General features: G+C 44.1%; 1 protein-coding gene across 1 annotated transcript in view; it reads left to right on the top strand.

Annotated features, from left to right (window-relative positions):
- zzz3 (zinc finger, ZZ-type containing 3) overlaps nucleotides 1-12,286 on the top strand; it is a gene marked incomplete at its 3' end in the record, with an annotated part of 17,048 nt that extends 4,762 nt beyond the window's left edge. The window contains 12 exon segments of the mRNA XM_035670482.1: nucleotides 1-1,134; nucleotides 1,166-1,419; nucleotides 3,979-4,117; nucleotides 5,165-5,312; nucleotides 5,418-5,530; nucleotides 6,235-6,306; nucleotides 6,736-6,837; nucleotides 7,299-7,394; nucleotides 8,197-8,346; nucleotides 9,704-9,838; nucleotides 10,453-10,553; nucleotides 11,988-12,286. The exon segment at nucleotides 1-1,134 is cut by the window's left edge and continues 14 nt beyond it. Coding sequence (XP_035526375.1) covers nucleotides 1-1,134; nucleotides 1,166-1,419; nucleotides 3,979-4,117; nucleotides 5,165-5,312; nucleotides 5,418-5,530; nucleotides 6,235-6,306; nucleotides 6,736-6,837; nucleotides 7,299-7,394; nucleotides 8,197-8,346; nucleotides 9,704-9,838; nucleotides 10,453-10,553; nucleotides 11,988-12,132 — 2,589 coding nt within the window.

Here is a 12,286-nt window from a genome sequence, read left to right as displayed (position 1 = left end):
AAGCAGGACGCTCAGCAGCCGGATGGCCAGCAGCAGGCCTCGTTGCAGGGAAAGGTAACTGACTCGAATGCTCCTCCAGCTGAGGCGGAGCAATGGACCAGCTCCAGGAAGCGAGGCGCGTCCTGTGTAGAAAAAGACATTAGTCCTGAGAAGTCCGAGAACTGTGATAGAGGGAAGGGGGTGCGAGACGCCTGTCCTCAAATCAAAAGGGCCAAGCGGTGCTCCCGCTCTGGAGAGTCTCAGGGACACGAGGAGGACCCGGAGCTTTTGAAACCGGAGAGTCCGGTCTCTGTCCCAGAGCCTAGCAAGGACAACAGTTGTGAAGAATTTCCCAGCCAAAACTCTGCCAACACAGCTCCTGCCTCACCTGTCCTCAGTAAAGAGGCAGGTGAGCCGACAGGGGCGGGGGCGGAGGATGGTCACGTGGAGTGTGACGGGGCAGCTCAGCCCCCGAATGCTCACAAGGCCTCCAATGGACTCAGAGAGAATAAAGCAGAGGAACCAAGCACACTCATCGAAGAGCCCAGTGCAAACCCCACCTCTGCCACCGACTGCCCGTCGCTGCTCAACGGTAGTCAGACGGGGGCTCCCTCATCCCCCGACCCCGCTGTGCCTTGTAGAAACTCTGTCCCCGTGCAGACGGAGGTCTCTGGCTCAGGGGACTCGCCAGCCTCACCTGTGCCGACGTTTGTTCCAGAGGATCCTGTCCCCGAGTTGATCGTGGCCAAGGAGCAGGAGGTGGAGGAGGTGGAGGTGGACGTGGTGGGCGACCCGCTGTGCCTGGCCCACGAGGAGCAGGTGACGGAGGCCGACGGCGACGCCAACGGCCGGCCGCTGACGCCAGCGCAGGAAGCTGCTGCCGCCACCTCCTCCGCCACCACCAACACGAACAGTAGTCCAATCAACAACAGCAACAACAGCAACTCAGGAGAAACAACACCCCCACTAGCAACAACCCCCTCCCCCACAGAGCCAGGGTGCAACCCCTCCATACCCAGCACGCCCCCCTCTTTCACAGAGCTCTACGAACACAGATACACCCTGCGGACTTCACCCAGGAGGGCTGCCACTGGTGGCAAGGCCTCCTCCTCCACGCTCAGCTCTCCTCCCAGAGACAACGGTCCCCTGAGGGAAGCCCAGAGACAACGGTCCCCTGAGGGAAGAGGGGGAGGTGGTGGTTGGGCTGGAGGAGGACTGCCCTGTGGTGGAGGAAGCTGCTCCCTCGGACTCTGTTGGCCCCTCCAGCGAGGAGCCGGTCTCTGTGGATCCGGGGGACGAGGAAGGTGTGATTGTGGAGGGGAAAGAGGCAGAGAGGAGCAAGGAGCTGACGCGGAGCCAGGCTGCGGAGGAGGAGGAGGAGGAGGAGCCAGACGTGTATTACTTTGAGTCAGACCACCTGGCTCTTAAACACAACAAAGAGTATGTGGAAGCTCCCTGGGGATTCTGCTCTCTCCTCTTCTTCTTTTATTGATGTAGCTCTCACACATGTTGATCACTTTATTCTGTGATCGTCGTGTTACTTCTGCTCTTTGGGTTTGAATGAACCGTGGCTGCTTCTGTGTTGACGAGGATTCATATGTGCTTAGAATATTCTGATGTTTTGTATTTTTCAGTTCAGTGTTAAATATGTGGGGGAATCAGTCTTATTGCGTCCAAAACATTATCGACTATACTTGTGTGTGTGTGTGTGTGTGTGTGTGTGTGTGATAATAATTTAGCTTGCATCTGTAATTCTCAACCCTTTTTGTCCCTCGTGTCTTGTTGTGACCACTTCCCACAGGTTTTATGATTGTTTAATTTAAAAGGAAAAGGTTAAACTTTCCAGTATTTCGAAAGAAATAAGCAAAGATTAGAGAGAAGTCACAAAAAAAAGGACAATTTATCTTCTTTCTTGCCCTGTTACTTCTCACAACCCCTTTAGATGTATCTGTCCACCCTGTGATTGTTGACAGTGTTGACTTTATCCTGGCTATGATCTAGAGGCTTCTTGTAGTTGAAGTTTATTTTATACTAATTTGTGGCGATGGCGCTATGTAAATACAGAAGTTTCCATGTAAATAGAATATATTTTTAGCCTCTTCTGGTAAGCAGACACTCCCACCACTTACTTATTTAAGTGTATCTAGGTTTTAACACCACCAGTAGACAGAATGTTTAATTATCTCAGTTATATTTAGAGTCTTTCTTACTTCTGTCTTATTGTTCAGGTTTTACGTGTCTCCGCATTTAATTTCCACCTTCCAACCGGGTGCTGTAAATGTGTGAATTAGCTGCCAATTGTCAAAGCCCACAGAGATTGGATGTTAAAACGACTGCTGATTGCCTCTGTTCTCTCTTTTCTCAGTAAGATGAGTTGTATTTAGAGGGAAAAGGATTTCTCAGCGACCCGGCTCTGTTCCTAGCGTTGTTGTCAGTTGTCATGCAAGATGGGACGTTGATGTTGGTGGACAGGTCCCACGCTGCGCTCAGTCAGCCTCCACTAACTGCACTGTGGGCAGGTCAGCTGATTTGTGATGCGTCGTCACAGGAGGAGGGGCAGAGGGCCGTAGGGACGTACAAGACATCATAAGCCGAGGTCCCTTTTGTGAATGTTTCAGATTTGGAGCGCGGCCTTAGAATAAGATTTCACCGCTCTCCTATTGCAAGGTAATTCGATCAGGTTTCTGCGACGCGCCAAGTTTTAGGTTGTGCCGAGTAAGGAGAATTTTTGAAGCCTCAGATCAATACGGCGAGGAGTCATTTTTAGGGAAGCATGACTAGGCATTTTAGGGTTGCTGAATGGTGATTTGGCATTGACACGATTAATAATGTGTACCCTCTGCCTATATCATGTAAATATTGAAAGAAATTCAAACCCTTGCCCTTGAATATCAGGCATTAACATAGCAACACTATTGTCCTGGCCGGCTTTTCATTTGGCACCGGTGTTTGTCAGTGGACCTTAGGCCCAGTAGGTGGCAATGAAACACCTACACACAGGCTTGTCCCTGGACGCATGGCGGGAGTCCATTGCTCAGAGGCAGAGCCAAGTCCTCCTCATTCCCCTAAAACAGATTAATGCACAGATCATCTGTTCATGTGAGGAAGTCAACACGCTTGCTGCTTTCCCTCGCAGACATCGTGAATCAGAATCGCTGTAGGCAGATTTACAGTTTGCAACTCTTGGACGCTGTACGAGGTCAACAGAGCTTCACATAGTGTAAAAGGAATTGTGTCTAACTAATGAAGGGTTGTGAGGTTAAACACAGTGGACTTGTTTGAACATTTTGCTTGGAGGATTTTTTTTTTTAAACCACCGGCAGCTGTTGAATAAATTGTGTCCTGTGCATTGATTTTCATTCATGTGCTGTTAGGGGAGATTGATCCACTCTGCCTCAGTGAGCACCTGCATTAGTTTATAGCCCTGTAGGATGCTGTCACGTTTGTGTCGATTACTCCAACTCTGCTCACACTGTAAGGCCTCTGAGTCACTACCACACTTAGTCATTGACAGCTCAGTTTGCCCCAGAGAGTGTGAGTGGAAAGGTCAGACTTCTACAGCGCAGAAGGCTCCTCAAGCACTGCAAAAACCAAGTGTTTTGTCGTGCAAAGGTTTCGGAGTAATGTGCACAGTTACGGATCAGAGAAGTGTATTTTCTCTTTCCATTTGAACGTTTATTTCCCAGCTGCAGTTCTTGATGGACTACACTACAAAAGTAGCTCTAAAGGAGTTAGATATTTGCGAAAAGCAGCTGGCTTGACATGCGTTATTTCCAGCCAAGATGTCCAGCACACACAAACGCCTCTAAACCCGTCATTTACAAAATAGGCGCAAAGGATTTGGTGAGTGGCTCGTGCAAGTATTTAGGCATCCTGGTTGAATTATTCAGGTCTGGGGTCTAAAAGTTTGATGCGCTGCAGCATTGGAAGTGTCAGGTTAAATTATGTAAGCGGTCCACTCCTTCCACCGTTGTCTAACCTCGCTTCCCTCCGTGTCAGTTATCAGAGGCTGCTGCAGACCATCGGGGTTCTCGAGGCCCAGCGCACGCAGGCCATCCTGGACCTGGAGACGTTGGCGCGTCACCAGAGGGAGGCGCTCGCCGATCCCATCAGCTTTGTGGAGCAGCTGCAGAAACAGGTAACAAACATCCAGACCTGTGTCCTGGTGTTTTAACTGGACTGTCATAGAGGTGTTAACTCAATTATTTGTTTTAGCACTGAGTCATGGTTGGTTGGTTTGTGTTGTACTAGACAGCATTACATTCTCATGTCCTTATCCTCATGTTTATAAATAGTCAGGAACAAAACAGTTTAAACACCTCCGTATAATGTAGTCCAGCACAACACCACCTTTAACTACGACTTGAATAATACATTTATACTGAATACTTGCCAACAATGTCACCAAGAACAGAACATTATGAGTGTTGAAGATAGATCTTATGGTAGGGCTGCAATTTATTGATTTTAAAGTGCATAACAAACACCCTGTGCACGTGAATTGTATGAAGTGTGAAAACACAGTGTGCTTATTTATAAGTTAACATGAAGTCATTTACTCTGCATGAACTCATCTCTGAGACATGGGACGTAAGATCTTGTTCTTGTTTCTGCCTGAGGAATACTTTGCTGGTAGAAATGTTGCTTGACTAAATATTTGGGAGCTCGTAAAATCCAGTGCGCAGACGACTGCTCCCTTTCTATCATATGACTGTGATCTTGTTCTGCACCTGTTCGCAACTGGGCCAGGATGTGCACACTGTCCACCGCTTCTACATTTTTACTTATTCAATAAAATGTCATGGCTAATGGATTTATTATGTGCAGTCGGGTAAATGTGAATGCTAAATACATCCAACTGCTGCAGGTGTTTTAAGAACTATGCCATTTGTTTGCACATAGTTATATTGTGAAATCATGTGGTGAAACCTTCAGTGAAGCTCAGTATGAAGATGGAGGCCCTACACAGCAAATGTTGGATCATCCCATCTCTTGAATCTAGATACAGGAATCACTAGAAATCTCCGGTTGAGGGAGGTTTTTGGAAAAATCTTTAAAATGACTATGTGGGCCAACTTGAATTATTTTAAGCAATTACTCTGGACTTAAATGCACACATTGCAAACCCATAGGCGTACCCAACAAAAGCAGTACCCCGTTGACCCCCAATTCTTGTGACCCTCAGGTGAATTTGGGTTTGCCGTGTCCTCAGCGAGTCGTCCAGCTCCCTGACATTGCGTGGGAGCAGTACACCTCAGGCCTCGGTGACTTTGAGAGAGAGTTCTGCGACAAGAAACGCAAAACCAGACGGTTAAAGCTGATCTTCGACAAAGGCACGTATACATTTTTGTCTTTATCTTGCTATTAAATCAAAATAAACGCCATTGAGATTCTTCAGACATTTAAAATGACTAATTCTGCCCATTTCCTCTCTTCAGGTTTGCCCGATCGACCAAAAAGTCCCGTGGAGCCCAAGAAGGAAGGCGAATCCTCCACCATGTACTCCTCTCTGCCGACTAGTGACGCACCAGAGAACGGCAGGCAATCGCAGGTATGTCTCTGCCTCCTTACTGAAATAATCCTTGTTGCTGTCCTCACAGCTGTGATTGTTTCCCAGTATACAATTAGTGCAGATGCAGCTCCATCCGTTGTTAACTGTAGCCGGTGAGTCACCGTTCTCCTGCAGGTTGGCCTACAAATCATCAGGTTATTTCCATTTTACAATGCTTGGCTTGCTCCAACCTCATCTCCCCCATTCTTATTCCTCAGCAGAGTTAAGCGTGCGGCACATGTGAGCACAAAACATGGTATCTATGGAAACATGAGGAGCCCGCCTCTCCCACACCTCTGATTAGGTTTTATTTTTGGCGTGTGTGTGTGAGTGAGAGTCTTTTCCTACATTGTATGGGCGATAAGGTTTCGCTTTTAATTGATTGTTGGGATTAGACAGCGTCAGGCAAATAATTCCTTGATTATGCCTGTTGCTCTCCCTGTTTATATTGCACAAACACATTTGCATACTCCTGTATTACACTCTCTGAATCCTAAAAGGATTTTGTTCGTCAGTCAGAAGCGTTGCTGTTTTTCGGCGTATTCCCAGTGACACATCTCAAGTCGCATCTTTGTCTGTCAGACTGAAAGATTCAGTGTGCCAGGCACTTCATATGCACAGATCTCGTCAAAGACTGCAGTGCCCATTATTTTTTGTAACATCTCAGTCTTTTAACATAGCTGTCACTCGTGTTTTCTTGACAGATGATCAGGGGGAGGATTTGTCACCCAAACAAGCCTGACACGTTTAACCAGCTGTGGACTGTGGAGGAGCAGGTAGGTGGCGAGTGTGTAAGATGTTGCACTGTATTCAGAATGCAAATAACCAGGTAAATAACCAAGTGTGTGCAGGAACACTTGATGACAGGGGTTTTAAAAAAAATTTTTTTTCCCATAACACCTCACTCACTTACCTTTTTTAGAAGAATATTCCCTATGTTTTATTAAATGTCTAAAATACACAGCATCTATTAGCAATCTGTGAAATGAGACTTGGATTTACATTCCTTTTTTTTAATAAGCAACCTAAATGTGTAATGAATTATTCTTCCCACTAGTTTCATAGGCTGTTTACGAATGGTATATATCTGGTTTGTGATGAAAGCGTATTGGATACATTAAACACTAATGTATTATTTATGCAGTAAAGATATTTATTACTTGGGTTTCACCTGTTTTTGTCTGTTGTTTTTTTTTTTTTTATAGAAAAAACTGGAGCAGCTTCTTGTTAAATTTCCTCCTGAGGAAGTCGAGTCTCGAAGATGGCAGAAGATCGCTGATGAGCTGGGCAATCGAACAGCAAAACAGGTGACTGAGAGAGTTTGGATTAACGGAAAAAAATGATCCACACTTACTACCTGCTCAGTTCAGAACATTTGGTTTATTTGCACATTTGAAAATGATGAAAACACAAAGTATTACAGAATTTGCAGGTGAGAAGCAACAAACTTCAAAATGACAAAAACCGACTTGGCTAAAATTGTATGTTTCCAGCCAGACATCATATATATTCAGTTGTCTTTGAACCAATTGTACCACTGTCTACTTGTGTTTTTATGACTGCCATTAATACATCAGCCTTTACTATGGAAACATACGGTTGAATGAGTGTACACTTTGTAGTGCTAAAAGGCAGAGACCGACTTGTGTGTTAACTGCACCCCCTGCAAGTACCTGGATCACACATTTGCGTGACCTCAATTACTTCAAGCAGCTGTTCCTCAGTTGGAAATCATTAACGCAGCCATTTTCCTGTTAAAACATTCCAGGTTGCCAGTAGGGTTCAAAAGTACTTCATCAAACTGACAAAAGCTGGTATCCCTGTGCCTGGAAGAACCCCCAACCTCTGCATGTACACTAAAAAGGTATTTACCAAACCTCTTAACCATCCTGAGTTACTGTCAAATGAACAAATGCTTTTTTAAATGAATGTGAATTGTCTTTAAGTACGCACTGTGCAGTTGTTGATCAAGGAAATGTATTTATCATTATACACAACACAAGGTTGTACAAAAACATCGTTTGCAGTATATACGTACACGTTTACACCCAGGAATTAATTATGCAGTCTATTTTTTGAATCTGTGCCTGAAGGAATGTAAATAGCAGTAACGAGATAGTTATGATAATATAGTTTCTTCCTCACATAAAAAAAACAAAAAACAGAGTCCGCCTCCAGAGACCGGACATTAACAAGGACGTTGTTGTATTTTGAGTGGAATCAAATTGTGATATTGTGTAGAAATATCATTATACAAAGATAAATGTGCTGTTTTTTTATTTGTTTTTTAACATAAACACTTTGGTCATTAAGTAAATGTGGACTAAATATGTAAAAATACACACAAAACATAAACTTTTCTCCAACATATGCTGGTGCCAACGTAGGCCTGATGAGATAAAAACAGCTGATAAGAAAATACATTTGTTGGGCTCAAATATTCATTCAATAACATCATTTTGCTAAATGAATGACACCAAGAAACATGTACATAAACAAAGACATAATGGTATTGGAAAGTAGAAAGTACACAGTATTGATTTCACCTATATTGTAGTAATCACTGCTATTGTTTTGACGTGTAAGAAATTATATATGAGAGTGCATGTTAATGGGGAGCTGTTTGAAACTGCCTGCTGATGTAACTGTACCTGTTTGTTCCTCAGGCATCCAGTAAGAGGCAGCACCACCTTAACAAGCACCTGTACCGGCCGTCTACTTTCCTGACCTCCTATGAGCCTCCGGTCTACATGGACGAAGAGGACGAGCGCTCGGCGTATTACAGCAGTGTGCAGGACCCCTCCGCTGATGACTCGGTCAGTCTTCTGTCACAGTACACGAACAACCCGAAGCCACGATGAACTTTCTTTATTTTGAAATACGTTTCTTTGTGCACACATGCCTCGCCCATTTATCTTGTAACTGATGCTGTTCCCCCGACTTTTTCGTGTCACTGATCACCGACCAGACTGTTGTACTTTGCTGCTTAATTAAGCTAATCACAAGCTCACATTTCCTCCTCTTTCTCACAGTCCAGAGTCTTTCCCTCTGCTCCTCTTGTAAGCAGTGACCTGTAAGATAAAGACGGTGAAAAGCTGCATGATATGTGCCTTGGGGGGCTTGTTTTATACCTGGGTAGTCTATTTAAATTCTACAAGTAAGCAGCTTCGCCCATGCTCCCTACCCTTGTCACGTACGTCTGCCGTCACATGACAGACTGTGGCTCTCACTATCAGCTCCACTTTAACATTTTGGATGAAATAAGGCATTTTACCCTTGATCATCACGGCTGTACCCTTTTTTCTCTCTTCAATCAGGGCAGCGTGTACTGTTGAGAACGGTTAAATCAGAGCAGGGGGCCTGGACTGCCTCGCCTGTATTTCCATTTGAACTGCGCAACTCCTGATGCTCGCCGTTACCCGAACGCTGACATTTTCTTTCTCCCCCTTTGATGGCAGTAACCTTTAAGTAAAACCGGGTCGCCGTGCCCTGCTGAGAACACAGGCTGCCGGCTCCACCAGCGTGTTAACAAAACCTCTGACGCCGCCAGTACGAAGCAAAGTCACAAAGGTGTTGCCAGCATGGGCCACAGTAATTTCTCACTTCAGCAGTTTGCCCCTCACTTTGGCCGTGTTTGCTGGAAGGAATGAGGGTCTGCTGAGGGAATATGTGCCGGCAGCTTAGTGGGATTCTCACAGTGCACATTTCCTGTCAAGACCTGAAAGTGCGACTGATACTTTTATCGAAAATGTTTTTTTAAATTTCTCAAGGTTTTGTTTTTCTGCTCTATAAGAAGGAGGTTAATAGGCTTGGAGCTAGCAGACATTAGGCGTCTTTGTGAAGGAGACAGACGTTTGCACTCGTGTACTTTAAGCCGAAAGACAATCTCTGTTTACTGCAACATTACTCCCAATCCAGAAGAAAACCTAGATTGGTGTTTCTGGATACGTTGCTCTTGTTCAGCTAAAATTATACTGATCAATAGTGGCAGTAAATTTGTCTGCATGGCATAAAACATCTAGAGAATGTCATCGTCAGATCCCTGGAGTCATGTAGAGATGTTCTCTTTGCATGCATTGATGCCTATCAGTCATCTCATTTCTTTCAGTTTGAACATGTTTTATTTATTTATGTGTTTGTGTGTGTGTTTGTCTTTCCTTCCCTCACACGCAGGATGAGGAGGCGATTCCTGTGGAGTTGAGAAATTTGCCAGAGTACAAAGAGCTTTTAGAGCTGAAGCGACTGAAAAAACAGACGCTCCAGGAGATCCGAGAGGACAAGGTCGGGGGGCGGCACGTCGGCTACAAGGTGAAGACTTGTGTGTGACTGCACTGACAGCTTTAAAGCCAGGCTTCTACATATACATGTGCCCTCAGTGTATGGGTGGGTTATAAAATCCCATCCTGAGTCAGAGGGATTATCCTGCAAGTTGGTCAACAGGGACAAATTTGTGTTCTAATACACGGATTTTAACGGCGTGATAAAAAACAGCAGGACAGCATCCACCTTAGGATTGCTGGACTTTAAAGTGTGTGCTTATAGGCCGTTATCCCACAAAGCAGCATGCAACAAAAATAGAGGAGGATGTGAAATAGTATGAAAACAGTTGCCTCTGGCTACAGCTTCAAAATAAAAACAACTAAATCTTTGAAAATGCATATTTTATTTTTATTTGTGGCACTTTCAGGCTTGGATTTGCAGCTTGATTTGACATTATTACTATACTTTAGAGTGTTACTGTAGTATAACCTCATCTGATCCTTACACTTTCTAATGGTATTGTCCCAAAGAAATCAGTGTTTGTTGATGACTGTAATAAGCAGTCCATCAAAGACAGATTTCATCAGCATTTAATAGTTTAAAAACTGCTCCCAAATTGTGTTCTTAAGATGTTATCTCTGTGTGTGTTTGTTTTTGTGCAGTGTGACGTCTGCGGCATGGAGCCCATCCAGGGAGTGAGGTGGCACTGTCAGGACTGTCCGCAGGACAACTCAGTCGATTTCTGCTCCAACTGCTCCGACTGGTGAGCTCTTCCACCTCTCTCACGGGAATAAATCTCCCACATACAGAACTGGTAGTTGGGGATGGATGAAATGTTGATATCATAATCATCATAAGATAATAGTCATTAGTTTTTTTCATAGTTTCATACTGTAGTATCAAAATTGCTTTATGGCAGTGGGGGATTTTTGAGTTTTATGAGTTGTGTGAGTATGTGGTGATGAACCTTTATTTGTCAGGTGTTAAATTTACTGCATTAACCAAAAGTAGACATTTCTTTTGTATACATAAACAGTTTTTAATAGACTTTCCATAAACGTATCACTCGGTATGTTTTGATCAAGTTTCTTTTTTTGGCCCAGATCCTGATCTGAGTCCTTTTTAATACAGAGTCTGATCGGATACAATATTTACCTAAATATTGATTAAGTATTGAAAAACAGCTGAAGCGACTACATTTGGTGCACTTTATCTAAATACTGAATATTCAGAAATATTCAGTTGGTAATCTAAAAGTATTGATCTGATATGGAAAGTTTAAACGTTAGACTGTGACTCCTGAAACTGACGTGATGCAGTCAAAGACGTCTCACTATGTTGGAGTTGTTGAAACTACAGCTGCACAATTAATTGAAATATTATCAACAACAATCACAAGTGCAATATCCAAATTGCAGAAGCTGTACTTTAGTTTGTGTGCATTGTTCTCTAGATTTAAGAAAACACATTTGTTTGGTACAAACACCAAAAATTTAACGTCATGATTTTAATATTTTTTTAGTGAAAATTAAATTGGTGGTGCATCATTTCCGCACTAATCGTGAATCATATCACAGCTGCAATATCTGTATAAGATGTTTTTATCATATGAAGCTTTAACCACAGGAAAGTTCAGCCTACTCGTGATTGTGTGGAGGTTCTTCACTCACTAACGAGACAGCACTTTAACCAGACAACACACATGTTTAATTTTGGCCCGTCATATCAGCTGTCGCTAACATTAATTAGCAACAGCTGATATGACCTGCTGCCAGTGACATTTATCATTTTAACTGGTAAAGCTGCTGCCTGAAACACTGCTGTTTGCTAATTAGAAACAGAGGAGATGTAACATATTTGTTAGCTTTGTATTTTGCCAAACAGTGTCTGAAGAGTCAGAAATAATCCTCATCACTTTCACTTATGTGGTGAAGCAGCAGTGCTGCGACACCAGCATTTTTTTTTTTAGCTGATAAAGAATCATTAAAAAATGAATGGATCCAACATGTGCTCTGTGATATCTTCTGAAGGGTTATAGATAATAAAACACGGTACTGCAGCAGGTGTTTATTTGGAAGTGAAATAGTTTAGCTGCTCTTTCTGACATTTACCACGTTACTGCAGGATTGTTAATCTGCCAGGACAGCGGCTCCTCACACTGACAACTCTTTCCTGTTTTTCCCTGCTCGTCTTCCAGCTTGTTCAAGACAGAAACCCACAAACCTAACCACCACTTGGAACCGGTGCACCAGACGGACACCTTTCTGGACAGGGACTACTGCCTGCCGCAGAGCACAGGCTACAACTACCTGGACCCTAACTACTTTCCAGCCAACAGATGACAGGGTCCCAGGCGCCTCTAGCTCCAGGCTCTCTCCACATACCCCACAGGCCACTCTGTGCATGGCTCCATCCTCCAAGTCCAAGATAACCGCTTAACCCGCCGCCAGGCAGGAAGGCCAGCAGGCAGGCAGACAGCCAGGGGCCTCAGAGCAG

The sequence above is a fragment of the Morone saxatilis genome, unplaced genomic scaffold (assembly GCF_004916995.1).
Source record: "Morone saxatilis isolate NCDOM2014 unplaced genomic scaffold, NCSU_SB_2.0 Contig23, whole genome shotgun sequence".
Lineage (NCBI taxonomy): Eukaryota > Metazoa > Chordata > Actinopteri > Moronidae > Morone > Morone saxatilis.
This window is presented reverse-complemented; position numbering and strand designations above follow the sequence as displayed.